The 18,993-nt window shown below is 37.1% G+C and overlaps 1 protein-coding gene across 1 annotated transcript in view; it reads left to right on the top strand.

Moving 5' to 3' along the window:
• The first annotated feature begins 748 nt into the window (after window positions 1-748).
• ME1 (malic enzyme 1, NADP(+)-dependent, cytosolic) overlaps window positions 749-18,993 on the top strand; it is a 129,384-nt gene continuing 111,139 nt past the window's right edge. Inside the window, exons 1-2 of the mRNA XM_010003004.1 lie at window positions 749-879; window positions 9,048-9,197. Coding sequence (XP_010001306.1) covers window positions 749-879; window positions 9,048-9,197 — 281 coding nt within the window. The remainder of the gene's footprint in view (window positions 880-9,047; window positions 9,198-18,993) is intronic.

An 18,993-nucleotide genomic window follows, 5' to 3' on the forward strand; every position in this document is an offset into this window, starting at 1 on the left:
TTTAGACCTCATTAAAAACTAGCTATTTTGCAGTCTCTGCCAATCCACAAGCTGGATTTAAGTGTAAAGCCTTCTGTGACTGTCCATATAACCTACTCAATATTTTAAAATGTCTTTTCTGGATGCAATAAGGAAATCCAGTAAATCTGTGCAGATTTTTCTTTCTGTAACTGAATATTAATTTGAAAAAAAAAAATAATTTGCACTGAACTTACTATGTCCATGTTTCTGTTGACTGACTTCACTAGGTGCTGGACAAGACTCTTTGACTATAAAATGATACTGATAACTATTGTACCATGGAGTTCTGTTAAAAATTCACATTAACATCTGAAATAAGAAAGATCTTGAAATATGTCCAGGTATTAAAAACATAATGTTTACACTGAAAATTAACATTATCCATACTTTGTGTTCAGAGGCTAGCCAAACAAATGAGTGAGAATATACTGCTGTTCTCTTCTTCAGCTCTCACTTAGTAATTTTGCAGGTAACAGTCTGGCAGTGTCAAAAAACCTTAACTCATTCTATGCTGGGATAGAGTTATTGCACTTCCAGGCCTCTTCTCGTATGACTCAACCTTTTTCCGAAATTATTGCATAATTGTTAATTCTGATTAATACTAAATAGTTTTTTTGGGATGCTCCTTGTACCTGTGCTGCATTTTTCTGTGGAATTATCTTTAAATGAATATGTCTTGTGTATATATGTATACATGGGTTTTATATTTCTTCTTTTTTTTCAGGGCATGGCTTTTACCATGGAAGAGAGGCAACAGTTGAATATTCATGGATTATTGCCACCTTGCTTTCTTGGTCAAGATGCTCAGGTTTATAGTATTCTTAAGAATTTTGAGAGGCTGACAACTGACCTAGACAGGTAAAGTATGGCTATGAAACTTTATACTAGTTATCAAACTACTAGTGTTTTTTTTTAATTTTTTTTAGTCTGTGGTGGTTGATTTGGAATCATTAACCTAAATATATACTTTGGCTAGAATGCTTTCTTCTAAAAAACAACTCTTAATTTTAATTGTAATATCCCATGCTGTTCACATGAACTCTTTATTTCAATAACCAAAATGTACAAAGTTCATTAAATGCAAATCAGCTCATGTGATACTAAAAGTCAGGAAGGCTTTAAACATCTCTGAATACTCAAATGTTGGGGTTTTTTTCCTAAGTGTTTTACAGAACAAAAGACTACTCCTCTATTTTTTTTTTCTTGTGGGTTTTTCTGTTGTCCCTTTGTAATATGTGGTTTTTAGATACTTGCCTCTTGTTGGCAAGGCTTTTTCCTCATTTAAGGCTGCCACAACCTTTGTTTTTTATGGATGCAGAATAGGGTGAGCATAGTAGCTTTTCTTAGAAGTGAAGAACTCATGACTCCAGTGTTTTCTAGGTTAACCATCCTCCGGGGATCTCAGGGAGGGAACTGTCAGTTATCACAGAGCAGCAGCTTCCCAGGTGAATGTTTTAGTCTGAGTGAGTCCCTGTGTGTAGGAAAGTGTAAAATTTCATGGAGACTCTTGCTTCAACCACTGACCTTATCATAGGTAATTTCTTTCTCCTTCTGCTCCCCCTTCCTCCTTAACTCTGCTTTGAAGTAGTCCCTTCTTGATAGAGCTCGTCGCTTCATATGTTTCAGGATATTTAAGACTTTAAGGCTGTTTCAGTTGTTTGTTTCTACTTGAGTTGCTGGAATTTGTATTCACCTGTAACTTAAAAGCAGGGGGAAAAAAAGACCTTTTCCCCCTTGTTGTTTGTGTTTCTTAAATAGCAAAGAACTTATGCTCCTACTTCAGGTCTTAGGAGAAAAGCACTTGTATTTCTCCAAACATCATAGACTGAAAGTTACATGTCTAGCTACATGAAATTCAAGAGGAGAGCAGCAGTATTTTGAAATTTTAATTCTTTATTTTTGTAAAAAAGGAAGAAAAGAAAAAGGTGGATATTTAAATGACTCTGCCAAAATGAAAAATTTCTGCAGGAAAGTAAAAAAGAAATAACCTGTGATTTTTAAATGACAGAGTATTACAAATCTGCATGCTGTGCATTTTAACCACAGTAAAACACCATCTACTAAAGTTTTGATCACAGGTGGGAATCATCAAATAAAAATAACTATCTCCTAATATGGTGGGAAGACTTTGCAGAAAACTTGTTTTATCATGTTTAAAGAAAGAAAAGAAAAAATTTCCTGTCTTGGGGTTGAGAGAAGAAAGTAACTTGAAAAAAAAAGTACACTTAATCCACATATGGTAGATAGAAATAACACACATGTATAAATAAATAAAAATACGGTTACAAATGAAAAAAAGGTTTTCCAGAAGTCATTTGCTTCAGATAATTTATTTTTTTTCTAAATCTGTCCCTGCTAAGCCTAATATCTTAGTATAATTAATTAAACAAAAGCTCAGTATAATTATTTCCCACCATGAATCTTCTTTTCCTTTTTCTCTTTTTCAAAGAAATTGTTGGGTAAACTACAATATTACATTCATACATCTTAAGCATTAGACTGTAGCTTGTCATTTTTTATCAAAGCTGTTTTTTAGTATAGTGCCTTGTTTAATATAAAGCTTATATAGTACTATGCAGCTTTGCAGTATAAATTTATTGTTGTTAAATAGGGCTTTAGTGATGTCCTTCAGCTGAGAAAACTAGTTAAGTCTTTGGTTCATAGAAATAACTTGAAACTATTAAAAGTTAGGCTTTTTTCTCACCAACATGATCACTAGTCAAATTTTCAATTAAAAATGTAGTAATTAACGTAACTAAAAATGTAAAAGCTGTGTTTCTCTCCCAGTCTTATTCTGTTGTATGTTTCCATGTTATTTTCTCAACCATAAAATTTGGTCTGGTTGTTTGTATCTTCTCCTCCCCTTTACAGTCTGAATAAACAGCTTGTCTCCATTTTATAATGCTAGGCTGGAGTCTCCATCCTTGGAGATATTAAAAACCTGACAGAGTATGGTCCTGGGCAACCTACTGTTCTTCACTCCTTTGAGTAAGGGTTTGAATGACACCATCTCCAGAGGTTCTTTCCAACTTCAGCTAGTCTGTGATTTCATAGTGCAGGTCCGTAGCAATTAAGCTTTCGGGGGTAGTTTTCAATCAATGCAAACTTGTGTAAATTAAATCAGGTCGGCCTTAAGCACTTAAAATGGTATAAATCCACAATTCCTCCTAAAATTAATTTGTTTCTTTAAGAATTCATATTTGTATTCTATGTGAATGCCCCACAGGCCTGAATTGACTATTCATGTCAGCTGTGCTTTGATAAAAAACATTTTCCTCTTACATTAGTGGGACATTATATTGCTGTGGTGTTTTCTCCAGTTTTCAGTAAAATAAAATAATTTGAGCATTGCATTGGAGGTTTATATTTAAGATCACTGACTGAAAGACTTGGGAACATTTGCATGCAGAAGATACTTCCTTTCAAGACTATCGGCAGTGATGTCTTGGGCCTGTTTGCAGAGATAAAATGCTTGTGTGAATTGAGTGTGCAAAAATTTCCACTTGGAAATATAATTTATAGCTACGTTTATAAATCAAGCGTCTGAAAATTTTATTGGAGTATGTCTGTAGGAATCCTGCTGTGAGGACATGTGCATTACATGTGTGTGAGCTCAGAAGTATTTTTTGAAGGAAAGAAATACTGTCCTTCAAGGCAATGATGTGAAGTCTGGTCTCCTCTAGTCACATGCTTGTCAAAACATTTTAAAGGGGAGACTAACTGTGATCCTTGACCTAGACAGGCTGGAGAGTTGGGCAGGGAGAAACTTGATGAAATTCAACAAGGGCAAGTGTAGAGTCTTGCATCTTGGGAACAACAACCCCGTGTACCAGTGTGGGTTGGGGGCTGACCTGCTGGAGAGCAGTGTAGGAGAAAGGGACCTGGGGCTCCTGGTGGAAAGGAGGATGACTGCGAACCAGCAATGTGCCCTTGTGGCTAAGAAGGCCAATGGCATCCTGGGGTGCATTAGAAAGGGTGTGGTTAGTAGGTCAAGAGAGGTTCTCCTCTCCCTCTATTCTGCATTGGTGAGGCCACATCAGGAATATTGTGTCTGGTTCTGGGCCCCACAGTTCAAGGACAGGGAACTGCTTGAAAGAGGCCAGCGCAGAGCCACAAAGATGATGAAGAGAGTGGAACATCTCCCTGATGAGGAAAGGCTGAGGGAGCTGGGTCTCTTTCGCTTGGAGCAAAGGAGACTGAGGGGTGACCTCATCAGTGTTTACAAATACGTTAAGGACGAGTGTCAGGAGGATGAAGCCAGGCATTTTTCAGTGATGTCCAGTGACAGGACAAGGGGCAATGAGTGCAAACTGGAACACAGGAGGTTCCACGTAAACATGAGAAAAAACTTCTTTCCTGTGAGAGTGACAGAGCCCTGGAACAGGCTGCCCAGAGAGGTTGTGGAGTCTCCTTCTCTGGAGACATTCAAAATCTGCCTGGACACGTTCCTGTGTGATGTGCTTTGGGTGACCCTGCTCAGGCAGGGGGGTTGGACTAGAGGATCTTTTGAGGTCCCTTCTAACCCCTAAGATTCTGTGATTCTGTGATCCTGCTGCAGATCCTCCTTGAAAACCTTTGCTTATGGACAACGCCAGAAGAAATTGACTTTTTAAATTGTAAATTGGAAAAAAATTACGGAACTTGGCACTCCCTGTACAGGCAGGTGCTGGAGGACAACCTTTCATAAGAGCATGCAGCTGTTGCCTTCTACTGAACTTAAATGTACCAATTCTAGAAAAAAGTATTTTTTTCTAGTATGCATCTGGCATAGTCTTTGCTTCCATAGGAGCAGTGATTGAAAAGAGATAAAGGGAAGCTTTTGTTTTCTTCCTAGAGGTAGTACTTGATATTGGGTGTATACCTGTGTGTTTTATGTCCATATACAAAAGATTAAGTACAAGCATTTGAATACTGCAGAGGCAGAAGCTGTTAAGTGCCTTAGTCAGAAGGATATTGTTTGATTAAATCTTAATGCTGTATATGGCAGCATTTTACACTGGCAGGGGTTGTAGCTTGCCCTCGTTTTTGATTGGGAAGAGGGTGTGTGCAAATTCATCAAGCTGAGCTGACTGTGCTGTGGTGTGACATGTTTTGGCATGGCTGAAACTCCTTTGCTGATTTGCAGTGTGGAATTGCTGTGCTCTGCAAATGCATGAGTTCATACAGAAATGAATGTGAAACAGAAGCAAATATATTGCCTGGTATGCTTGGCAAAAAGGAGGCAAATAACAGGAAATAATTCTATTCCTTTAACTTAATTTGGAAAAGCTGCAAGGGTTTCTGCAAGTAATTTGATCTTTTTTTCCCCCAGTATGTTCCTAATTGTCTTCTTTCTCTGTATTGACTCTGAAACCACTGTTCCTGACACAGACATATCTTCTGTCTGGGCCTTTATTTCTCCAAAGAGTCACACTGGTAAAATGTTATTCTGGATGTGTGAACATTAGGAGAGGTGTGACCAGATCACTTTTCCTGAGAATGCTGTGTTATTTTGTTTCTTCTTGAAGTTCACTGCTTTTTATACCATTTTGGATAAATACTGATGTTTGCATAACAGAATCGTCATGATTGGAAAGGACCTCTGAGATCACTGAGTCCAATCATCAACACAAAACAAAACAAAACAAACCCCAAAAAAGCAACACGAACACAACCCAAAAAACACACACACCCCACTAAAAGCACCCACAAACTCCCCTCCCTCCCTCATCCCTGGCCACTAGAGCATGCCCTGAAGTGCCACTTCTACGTGTTTCTTGAATACCTGCAAGGATGGTGACTCAACCACCTCCTTGGGCAGGCTGTTCCAGTGCCTGACCACTCTTTCAGTACAGAAATTCTCCCTAATACCCAACCTAAACCTCTGCTGCTGCAACTTCATGCCATTTCCTCTGGTCCTGTCATTATCCACTTGGGAGAAGAGGCCAACACCCAGCTCTCTACAATCTCCTTGCAGGTAGTTGCAGAGGACAATGGGGTCTCCCTCTCCATCTTCTCATGTTCTCCAAACTAAGCATCCCCAGTTCCTCAGCTGCTCCTGGTGTGACTTGTTCTCTAGACCCTTCACCAGCTTGGTTACTCTCCTCATCCTTTGATGTTGCAAACTAATAGAGCCAAGTATCTTGCACAGGTTAAAAACAGTGTTTTCTCCCAGTTTCCTTTATTTTCTCTCATGTTTTGCAAGATAAAGAACAAACAGACTATGGGCTGATTTTCTTTACTCAAGATTCATGCCAGTGATAATACAGCCAGTTATGCTCAGAAATTACCAGTAATTTTCTGGTAGTTATACCAGTTTCATTTTGGATTTTGGATGCTATTTAATACTTTATATCCTTTTGTTGCTACTGTTTTTAATTCCCTTTGTAATAAAAGACTAGCATGAAAAGTTCTTAAGTGAAGTTAAGGCAAGTGGGAAGAGTGACATACAGAAATACGAATGCTTGGCAAGCCTCTTGGGTTTCACTTGCCAGACCTTGGTTTTCCTCCTCTGAAACTCTTCCTCTAAATCTTCATTCAAGACTCCTTGTCTCAGGACAGATATTTTTCACTCTTTTTATAGCAACATGATTGTTCTCAGTGTTTTATTGCTTGTTTTCACTATGTTTTTAATTAAATGTGGGCTTCAGTAAAGGATTCCACGAAATACTGCATTTTAAATATATATTTTTTAAAAAACAAAATGCTGAAAACTACTTCATGCTTTTAGTGGTGTAAATTACTTGGATGTTGCTAAAAGATGCATACTTGTTGTCTAATGCACTATAACCAACACCACATGGAGGATGAAGTATTTTGGTTTTCTCCTTTAGAAGAAATTTTTGAGAAAGCTGGTACCCCCATGCAAGTTACTATGCTGGAAAAGATATTTATACCTGTCACAGAAAATCTGCCTTCTGATCAACATTTCTAGAAATATTTTTTCAGGTTGTTTCTTATGCTGATTTGGATATGACAAAGTATCTCATATTAGGAAAAAATACAGTTTTAAGGAGTACACAGGTGTTATCTTTGCAATTTCTTTAGCATATCCTCAATGTAAAAGTGGCGTGATAAATGCAAATAAGAAAAGAAAACCCTGATTTAATGCTATGGGACATTAAAAACAAAAAGGGGAGTTTTAGCAAAGTGTTTTTTGATTTAAAGTCCTCGAAGAAGCCTTTTATTAAACTTTAAATGTCTTTTGTGAAAGGTTTCTTTACCCCATTTAAAATCTGGGCTTGCTCTGAGTAGTAAGAAATGAAGCTGATGAAAAGGTACTTTAAAGTCTTAAAGAACCGTATCTCATTTTAAAAGAAAGTGAAAAAAAAAAGAAAAAAACTTCAAATGTATTCACAGCTATATGTGAATGAGCTTGTATTTCAAGGTAAATGTTGGGATAATCATCCTCAGGATAAAGTTTTTAACAAAGTAAATGCTCCAAGAATTCAAGGATCTTGAAAAGTATGTTATACAGTAACGAAATACTGGGAAAATGAAAGTTTGGTAGGAAAATGAAATGCTATGAAAGAAGATTAATGTGTATGTGTATTTGTAGCTGAGAACAGCAAGTGCAGGGTATAATTTGGAGAACATTCAAAATTAATGTGTGTGGTAGAAGGTGGCTCAGGGGGCCTCATGGTTCTGGTATATTGAGTACAGCTTTAATGCTGGTTTCTAGCTCTTTATCTCTTTAGGATCTAAGGTACCCTTAGTGGCACAAGGGCAGGGACACTGTCAGCTCGGTACAGTCAGCAACTGCCAAACTGGCTGCACTGGCCTTGCTTACAGTGCTTGTTAAAGGTTTATATAGCAAATAATGAAATAAATGCTTCCTTGATATACAGGGATATATTAGTTAAGCTTTAACAAAACAAGTGCAGATTTACTGAACTCTTCTTTGTTAGGGAGTTACCTGAGTATATTTGTGTCTTCCTAAAGTATAAATTAGATTTTATTGGTGCATGTGATGCATGAATACGCTGAGGGACAGTTCATGTGAATAACATTTCAGCACACAAACCTCCAGGATTTTGGAATGAACGTGTTGGATATGTTTCCTCAACAGTTGTGTAATAAAATGATGGGCATTAACCTTTTGAGTATAAGTAATTAGTAATGCATTGCAAATTTAGAGAAAGGCAAACAACCTACATAACTTGTTTACATAAGTTCAAGTTTTTGTGTAACCTTACCTTACTAAAACTAGTCAATAGAAGTTTAGGATCATCAAATTCCTAAACATTAGGTGTTCACAAAGTGACCAGAGTTATACCTATGTGAACTAGTCTAACTTGTTGCTCACAGACCCCTTTCATCTGTCATATTCAGCACTGAAATTTGGCTTCCTGGTTGGAATCTTGGAGCAAATGATGAATTTATTCTTATTTCCCTGATTGGTTTTTTCTCATTGGTTTTCTTTCAAAATAAATATAAAACATCTTCAAATGCAATAAAAAAATATTTCCATTTGGAGATGAAACAGTACAGATTTCATTGCAAGCACAGACTTCAGGGGCAAAAGGCCATATGCATATGCTTTGTTTTTTGAAAGCTTTGCTCTACAGTATTCAGTTGAAGCCTTTATTTCAAGTATTAATCTGGATTTAAGAGAAATTTCTAACGAGGCAAGAGCAGAAAAAGCTTAACATTTTAGTTTCACTTTTTTGGGGCAAGAGTGTAGCGTTGTTTTATTTACTAATGATCTGATTGCAAGTGGAACAACTGATACGGATGGATTAGGTTCTGACAGACCTATTTTTCAATTGCAGCACATTGTTTTACACCTGAGATGGATTTGCTTCCTGAGTATGTAGACTTTGTTAACTTCATGATGTTTTCAGCTTCTCTGTGTCTCAACTTGTTTGTTTTCCTTTGTCTGAAGCAATTAAGACATGGATGAATTTAAATATCCTCAACAAGAAGGAGGCTGTTGTCTATGAACATAGCAAACATACCTTTAATTAATTATCCAAACACCTTTGTATTTCTAAATTTACTATGTATGTTCAGTTGAAGTCTTTCTAATTACATGTAATTCTCCACAGGTATATTCTACTAATGAGTCTTCAGGATCGAAATGAGAAGCTTTTCTATAAAGTACTGGCTTCTGACATTGAAAGGTTCATGCCTATTGTTTATACTCCCACCGTGGGACTGGCTTGCCAGCAATATGGTCTAGCATTTCGGAGGCCAAGGTATGTAAGTTTATACTTCAAATAAAAGTAATTGAATCGTATTTTCCCCTTGGCAGACTTCGGTTGGGGTTTTCTAAGATAGCTGAATGTAAGCCAGAACTGCAATAATTGAGATAGTTGAAACTACACTTTTAGTCTGCATTAAACAATAATTTTGTCTTGCATTAATAGGGCCAATTGTTCTTCTAATTTCATTAAAGCATGGGTACGTTTTTAATCTCATGAACTGACATTTTTTGAATCCTAGCTGCGTGTTACAAGACAAGAGAAGAATGGATCCTTAGTCTTAGATTTATCTTGGCAACCTGAAGAGCATGGACTTTTACCTATACAAGTATTTATATTATAGATATTTTATACATACATATAGAAAAAAGAGGTATACTAACTTAGAATATGCATTCTGTATCTACCTACAGACATCTTAAAAATAACTAGTAACATTGAAGCACCTGTCTTGCTGCTTAATAATTTGTTGTTTCATAGTTTGGTTATTGGAGTGCATTTATTAAGTATACAGTCTCTGCATTTATAGAACGATGAGGAAGTGGTAGAGTGATGAAAGGAGAATACATGCTTCTGTTTGACTCTGCCCCTTGAACATCAGCCCACAGAGTTTGAGATTTATGGTGATTTCTGTTTGAGAACCTTGTATATACCAGTACCTTCAAGTGCAAACTGGAACACTTTTCAGCCTTCTGTACAATTTTCTGGCAAAGGAAGAGATAAATGAGCTATATGTGCATAGGTCTGTTAACAGTAATAGGTTTTTTTACACTCAAAGCATTGATCGAATATAAGAAGCTTGGGAGATTAAAGGGAACAAATGACTGCTCACAAATTCTTCAACAGGAGGTATTTGAGGGAGAAGACTTACGGCTTCAAGTTTTAGTTGTTAATGTAGAAATAATTTTGGCCTTGTGACTAGCAGAATGAGTCAGGACCATCTGGCCAACTGCAAAAAAACAAGAATTCCCACTTCTATACACATTTAAAAGTTAAAAAAGACCTCAAGAATGCTTACTTAAACTCGTTTAATGATCTGTGGCTTTTATGTGTCTTCCATAGCAAGAGAAGTCATCTTTTTTCCCCTCGGTATTTATCGCCATGGTGATTTTATTGGCCTTCCTGGAAGCAGTGATTGTGTCTGGAAGTTAAGTCTTTGCCTAGGTTGTTCTGATTGCCCCTTGGTTTGATATCCATTATTGCATACGATATTGCACAGGGAGCATCTCTGCCAAAGAACCCTGTTAAATTAAGACAGCAGTTCAGCTGAGTCTGCAACTGGTGAGACACAGCTTGTGACTGGAATTGAAACAACCCCCCAGCCCCCTTTAAAGCTTTCCAGATTCCTGAACTACATTCTTCTGTCTAATCCCAAGCACACTGAAGATATGAGGAAAAAAACATAAATTACTTGGGAGGTAGAAATGTTTCAATTTCTTTCTTGCCTTCCCACTTTTTTTTCTTTTTTCCCTATTTGGTGAAATTTTTATCTGCACAAGGCTTAGAAAGATGCTCTAAATCTTCCTCCTCTAGATATTAAGACTAAAATCACAGCATCACGGAACGTTTGGGGTTGGAAGGGACCACCAAAGATCATCAAGTCCAGCCCCTCCACCAGAGCAGGACCAAAACTAGGGCAGATCACTCAAAAAGGCATCCAGACAGGTCTTGAAAGTCTCCAGAGAAGGAGACTCCACAATCTCTCTGGACAGCCTGTTCCAGTGCTCTGTAGCCCTCACAGTAAAGAAGCTCTTACTCATGTTGAGGTGGGGAACTTCCTGTGCTTGAATTTTAATTCATTGCCCCTCGTCCTGTCACAAGGCACAAGTGAAAAGGTTGCTCCTGCTTTCTTCATGTCCAGCCCTCATGTATTTATAGACATTAATTAGCTCCCCTCTCAGTCTTCTCCTCTCTAGACTGAAAAGCCTGAGTTCTCTTGTCTTTCCTCGTAAGGCATGTGTTCCAGTCCCTTGATCATCTTTGTAGCCTCCACTGCACTCTCAAGTAGATCCCTGTCTCTCTTAAAGTGGGGAGCCCAGAACTGGGTGCAAAATCCTGGTTCACATTGCTCTGTCACTAATAAAGTTATGGATCTGAATAGTTAACCAAATTACACTGTAGACACAGAGTCAGCACAGAGCTGCTGGAAAACAAGAACCTCTGAGTTTTCTGCTATGCAGCTAAGCCACTCTTAGGTCTCTTCTGTAATGAGAATTGAGTAGACCTTAAAACTATGAATCAGGAATCTATGTCATTACAAGCTTACATTGTATTTGAAACTAAAAGAAAAATAAAATGTTAAAAGCTTTTAAAACTGAAGGATAATAGGAGTAATGCACACGTTGTGCAAGCTTTGGAATAGTAAACTGAGCTTTCTCAGCTCAGCAAATGACTGCAGTATAAAACTACCAGCACATATAAATAACATTGTATTAATTTTCTGTGTTCCCCATTGATTTTCCTCTGTTCTACAAAAAAAGTTTGTTATTTTGGCATGTGGCTAGTGAACTTCCATTCTGATTATATATTTAGCTATTCTGAACTGTGACATTAGTGATCCAAGTGCTGATTGAGCATCCTCATATTTGTATGTTCTTTAAAGTATGAATTAATTTACCAGTACTGGAATGAAGTCTGATTTTTTTCTTCCAAAAGAAGTGTTAATTTCATTATTGAAAATCAGCAAATTTAAGACAGATTATGCTATATAATTTATTTTCCTTATGATTTAAATTTTAAAAAATACAGTTTTATAGGACATTCCCTAATTTGCTATTTCACACTGTATTTTTCACTGAAGTTGAGCTGCTAATGAATGATGATGCTACAGTATTAAGTCATCTTTTAACTGATGCATCTTTTGGCATTCAGGTGTTGTATTCTTGAGCTACTGAAGTCAGCCTGGGCTATATTCATCTGTCTACATGTGTGCTTTATATATGTGACTGATTGTCTAGGGAAATATAAGATATTTATAAAAATCAGTTTTATTTCTAGTCCTGCTGACTTGCCTCACTACTTTCAAATAAGATTTTAAATAATGTGAGTAAAGGTGGCTGAAAAACGTGCTATCTTCTTCAATGTAATAAGGATCTCATAAGTATTTTTCCTTAAGAAAAAAAATATAATCTACCAAGTCAGATGTTTACTCTTCTCCCCAACTGATATGTTCACATCCCACCTGGATGCATTCCTGTGTGACCTGCTCTAGGTGATCCGGCTTTGGCGGGGGAGTTGGACTAGATGATCTCTAGAGGTCCCTTCCAACGTCTAATATTCTATGATTATCTCTTATCTTCCTGCATCACCCAGCTGATGCCAGTTTTCCTTAGAAGTCTCAGAGGAAAAGGCTGGAAAGAGTTTCCCCTTCGACAGACACTTGGCTGCTTACGAAATACCTATACTTCATGATCTTCCACTGTGCTCTGTTACAGAGATCTGTGTTTTTCTAAGAAAAAAATTTTCTAAATTATTCCAAAACCAATTGTGCAAAACAATCCAGTTTGGTTTGAAATTATATTCTAGACTGTGACTCATTTAGCATTAAGCATTATATACTAGCATCCCTCATAAACAGCAGCCTCTGTGAGTGGAAGGAGAAAAGGAGTACAAGATAAAAATTTAATCCAGTATATACATTCTCATGAGTTTTATTAGTTGATTTTTTCCCATTGTTAAAATTCAAGAAGTGTGATACCAAAGGTATGATAAAAGATTTTATCTAGAAGAACTGTGTGTATCTGTTTTATGCTGACTCATGTAAAAATGCTATCTTTATTGATAAATAAATGTTTTTGTCTCAGAATGTTTTTTATTTCAGAGTATTTTTATTGCTGTCTCTTCCCAAAGCTCAGAAATTGTTTGGTATTTCATACTCAAACAACGATCCTATTAGAAACAGACTTGTTTATATAGGTAAAGAAGTTAAAATTACCCAATTCCTGCATGTCATATTTATCATGCTGGAAGTTGCAAGGCAATGTCTTACTATTCAGTATAAATCTGTAAGGTGGGTTTTTAAAATATATTCAGTTAGATTTCTTTCTGTTGTGAGGTGAGTCTGAAGCCCCTGGCTCACAAGTTATGTCTTCAGGCAAGTAATAATGAAATTTGGAGATAAAAATAGGTGTCTCATGGGATCCTTAAATGCAGGCACCTTCTGTGACTCCCTTACATGCTTTTAGGACACTGTATGGGCTCACATGATGTGCTTACAGTTACAGAAGGACACTCTAGCTCAGGAGAGATGTTTTTTGTTCTGAAGCGGCATTTTGCAATTACAGAATAAACATTCGTGGCTGACCATCTGACCATCTGGCTGAGCCGCATGTCTCAAGAGAAGCAGCTGCAAAGTAACTTCACTCACTGGTTTCAAGCTCATCTGAAAAATTGGCATTTGTTTGTAAAATTAAAACTCAGAGTTGCAATACTCGTGAATATTCAGCTTGAAATCTACCAGTTTAATGAGGAAGAGTGTTATTCTAGAAATAAATGCTACAGATTTTACAGCAGATCTGTAACATGCACCTACCTACATCACACAGTTACAAAAACAATTTAGAAGACCAGTCTCCCTGATCTTCCTCCCAACTTTTGAAAGGGATAAGGGAAGAAAGAGACTCTCCAGGGGCTAGGTCAGAGAAGGAATGGGACCTGTACAGATAAAAGCTTTAAAGGCTTATGCTGGGAATGTGGTGGAGTTGTGGTTTCCTTGTAGTGATCACGCTATCATTAGGAGTGTTATCTCAGAATCTCTGGAAGGTCACTTTTTGGCTCAGATTTTCTTTCCATCATTTAAAAATAAATTCCTAAAGTAAAAAAATTCTTGAGTTGCACAAAGCATGTATATACATATGACAACTTTTGCTGATTTACCAAGAAACAATCTGTTTCTATAAAAGGATTTCTAAAATATAACAGTTCTTCCAGTTACTTTATTCATCCAAAAAGAATAAATATGGGAAAGTTAAATGGAAATTTCCTTTAAGAATCCAAAATCAACTTTTTACATCATATAGAGAACACCCAGGAGTCTGAGGTTCTTGTGTAAACTCAGCATTCAGAGAGGGGAGGAAAAATTGCCAAGTACTGCTATGCTGAAGGCTTTGGATGTTGCAAAAATGTTAGGTGACTGTTTATGTATTTCCATTCCTAGAAGGAAAAGCCATTTCAAACAGAATACGAACAAAGCGAGTCCTGGTAACTATTGCAGCCACATAGGCATGGCAGAGTTCCTCTGAAATAACTTTCTGATGCAGTCACACACTGTCAAGCTGACTAGGAACCGTTTTTAAAACAGCTGTATTGAAACCAATGCTGCATATTGAAGATACAGATGCAGTCTCTTAAAACAAAGTATGTCAGCCTTAGTTTTGAAGTGATTTCTTTGGTTTTTACTTATAGAAGCAGATATTGTTCAGCAAAGGATTCTCACAAATTATTTTTTTTTTCTGTAATAACTGTTTCAACTCTTACTTGTTTTCCTTCCTCAGGGATGACTAGACATAGCATATCTAGAGGTCTCATTTTTGCCCCAAGTCTAAACAAGATTACATTTTTAATGGACTTCTAATAAAGATTTTTAAAAGTGTTTGGTTTAGCTCTTTTAATATTTTTAGATTGCACTTGGAACATTAACACTCCTTAGTATTAATTTTTCAGGAGGCAATTTATCATGCTAAATACTCAGTCTGCAAGTGCTGATACTATACCAGATTGCCTACTCATTGGAGTGACTGACTCACTACAAGCAAATTTGAAATCTATTTTATTTCCTTATATTCCGCAAAGGGGATTTATTTATTGTATTTATTTACAATTACTATGGTTCAGATGCACTGTATTGAATGCAAGTGCTACATATGTGAGTTCTTTTTTGTTGACATTGTAATGTTTACATATTTGAGATTGTCAGCTGCAAGATAGCATCACTTTTTTTATAAAGAAAATGAATGAGAGAATAGGGAAATATTTATCTCCTGTGACAGAACTTCCAAAATATTAGACCTTGGCAACAGAAGTTGCAGTCTGTTTGCCAGCACAAGGTTGATCCTGTGGTACATTTCATAACTTTTTTGTGGTTTATGATGGGGTTTTCATTGGAGTCAGGATTTTTCTTTGTCTTAATTCCCCTGGATGCTTTTGACATCCAAGTCTCTTCAGAAGCCAGATTTGGCTTACAGGAGGCCAAAAACTTGTCAAGTACTCTTGGTTCACATAAGCCCAGAAAGTTCAGTTCCTGATGCTCCTTCTGCCTGTCTCACTCAGATATGTGTTATTTTTCTGATGGAAACCAGAAGGTCTGGATTCATTTGACCTAACTTTTCACCAGTGTAACTGTCCCCTTAGTTTTTTTTCAAGACATCTAGATGTTTTTTCCCAAGCAAAACAGATGTAGATACATATCTGGAGACTTTATTAGTATGATTTTTACTATGGATAATTATCTTAGTATCTGCATTTAGTTAAAACTGATTATTGTGTAAAAAAATTGTATTAAAAGATGTAAGAAAGCAATAGTTTTTGAGTGATTTTTCCTAGTATTTTTTCTCTGTATGCAGAATTTTGATCTGCAAGTGAAAAAAATAAAATGTGGGGTCTTCAAAGCAGTTTCTTGAAAGGACTTGATAGATAGGGCAGTCTCTGAAGTCAAAATGTGTTGCAATAAAGACACAAAATACAGCAAAATGCTTCTTTGACAGTAGACTATTGGAGTTCCGTTCTCCACCCGGCACTGGTTTGTAGTGTGTTTATGAACAACATGGCTCAAGTGGTAAGTTATTCCTTAACATTACAACAGAGAATTAGCATTACTGTAGCATTTCTTCTAATTTTAGACAAACTTCCTCTTACTGACTTCAGAAGCCTGGTGATGATGGCAGTTGCAGCCCCTCACCAAGCACTTTTGGAATGTATGTTGATTTGTCATTTTCACTTTTGTCTGTTGTGAAGATTACAACACCTGACACTTTCCAGGCATCTTTTCATCTTGATTTTTTATATAGCCTTTCTGTTGGATTCAAGCACCATGGCATCTCCTGACACCCAGTAATTCTACTCTTTGGCATGATTCTGATCAGCTCTGTTACCTCCATCAAGCTAAAACTTAGCTTAGCATGCAGTTGCTTCCTCAACTTGAAAGTAAGACTAATAGATTCTCCTAGCATAAATAACATTCGCCCTGCTGTGAGAAGTTAGAAAAGGAGAATTGGCACAGCTTGAGAGTGTTGGATTCCTCTCTTCTCCTAGACTGCCTTCTAGAAACACGCTAAGCTGGATTGTACCCAATACACCCCAAGGTGTATTCAACTTGGTCTGTCATCAGCCAGTAATGCTGCTGCTGCAGAGGAAGGTGTGAGAATCTTGCACAGATGTTAAATGGCTTTGTTTTGGTTTTAGAGTGCTCTGTAGACATTAAGCCAGTTTCTCATTTAAGAAATAGTTGAATGAAAAAAGTTATCTCTTGATTTTGAAAACATTAAGATATTCTTTAGTTTACACATATGTAGTCATCTGGTCTTGAACTCTGTTCAACTCATGGCTTTTGGTACTATTTTGGCAAAAAGTTTCACTAGTGTGAGTTTTTCTTCTTGTATCAAACTTGCACCTTAAAATAAAATAATGAATGATTAGCCTATGCTAAACTGAGAATATATAGGCTTGACCTAACATTAAGAAATACAGCAACATCCATGTGATGATATTTTTTTGTATGTACTTGGTACTTGCATGTAGGTGTTACCTACAGCAGCAGTGGAAGGAGGGCATTTACAGAAGTCAGGCTTTGAGCTATTCTTTCACTATTCAGTCCTGTGTGAGTTTACCTATTTTTAGCATCTTCCTACTCTCATTAGCTGCATAGGTGATTTCTTTCACAGGTAGTCTTCTAAGGACTCTTCATCATGGATATAAAAGAAAATTTGTCCTAAAACACATTGCAAGCATGGAATTTCTGGCTTTCAGATATAAGTTCTTACCTCTTGAAGGTGCGTTGATTTTTTTTCTGGAGGGAGTACATCTGGGCTGTGAGTGGGAGGAAATGAAGTCATCCCTTACCAGAACATGACTTTCAAAATGTTTGGCAGCAGTCAGTGTTTGGTCATTATCTTTCCCCTCTGAGCACATTCTTGTTTGGAAGACTGCTAGCAAGCCACAGGACCTTTCTACAGCACCATGCTTGGTGGTTTCTGTGCAACAGTGCCAAAATTATCATATGGGCCATAACTGTCTGTCTTTTCATTCTCTACTTCCTTCACACCATCCTGGATATTTGCAGGAGATCTCTGTCTTCATTTGGTTTGTACTTTCTTTACTTTTTTTCCCACCATCTCTTGTATAAGATGAGAACAGAAGGTTCTCCCACTTCCACAGATTTGGATGACATGAATTTATCTTCTTGAGGGCATATGTACTCTGAGCCAATGGGAACTTCCACTTGTATCGGTTTTGGCTTATGATGATTGTCTTCCTCACTGTGCATCCTACTGAGATTCCTCTGAAACAAACACATTTCTTACTGATGCTTTTCACTACATCTGAAGGACAGTTTGTGTTATTAACACAGTTCTTATTAAACCCTTCTCATTTGGTTTGCTGAAACAGTCATCTTGTGCAGAAGACTGGACAGAAAGTACATGATGGCAAGTTAAATGTCTTTACTCTGACTAATGTTTTCTCTCTAGTGCCAACACCACGTAAAAGATAAGCTATATCCTTTTCAACAAATAAACAATATAATTGCCTTTTACAAATAATTCTATTCTTTTGGTAGGTTATTGTTTTATATCGATAATTAAGACTTGTACCAATAAATAGCCACATCACTCTTCAATGTCTTCCATTTTCCCTGAATTTTTAGAGATGTTTTGACTCTTCGCCAACCTACAATAGTGCTTTCAGTTTACAAGCTTCCAGATTTCCCAAAGTAGCACATTCCTTAATGAAATGTACCTTAAGGGCAGAAATTGTGTTTAGTTTTCACACCACGACTTGGCCAAAAACTTGTGAGCAATGCTATTCTATCAGGTGGTACAGTACAGGAGTACAGCACTATTTATCTACCAAAATTTTCACCTCATGAAAAAGCCTCTCTCAACCCATCAGATTTATCATTCCCTAATTGTCAACATCATTTGGCCCCTAAAGCAAACCTTGTAAGAGTCACTTGCTTCAATAAGATACCCATAACTTTCCTTAGTTAAACACTTTCAAACACTTAGTTAAACACTTTTAAACACCTTTCAAGGACTGACTGTCAAATCCCATGGAGTGTCTGCCAATGGTTGTTACTTCATCTTTACCTCTTGTGCAAAATGATAGATGTAGTTGCCTTCCTTTAGGGCTGAGGGGCTTTAGACAGCCCATAAGTTGTGGCCTGCAGTTGACAGTAGTTTGCATAGCAGTGGACTGGAATTTTGCTTCATCCTAGCACTCAAGATGACACAGACAACTGACATCTTGTGCCACATGGACAAACAGGATGCTCCAAGATTTTTTCAGTGTCTCATCAGCCTTTGGATCAGCAACATGAATTTTCAGATTCTTTTACCCAGAGAGTCTGAATCCCTTTGTTGATGATGCTTGTAATGTCAGGTGCTCTAAGACAGCAAAGTTAAGTGAGACACAGCACTGATACTGGTGGCACTAGCATAAAGCCAGTGATAATTTTGGTTTTAAGCTCCAAATCCTTTGTCTTGGAGACTTGAACTTTTTTGCCATTAATGATCTTCAGTCTATTGATGATGGCTTCTCAACAAATTGTCTCAAACTCTTGTTGTCTGGATGGCTTCTA

This window comes from Chaetura pelagica, unplaced genomic scaffold (assembly GCF_000747805.2).
Source record: "Chaetura pelagica isolate M959 unplaced genomic scaffold, ChaPel_1.0 scaffold170, whole genome shotgun sequence".
Lineage (NCBI taxonomy): Eukaryota > Metazoa > Chordata > Aves > Apodiformes > Apodidae > Chaetura > Chaetura pelagica.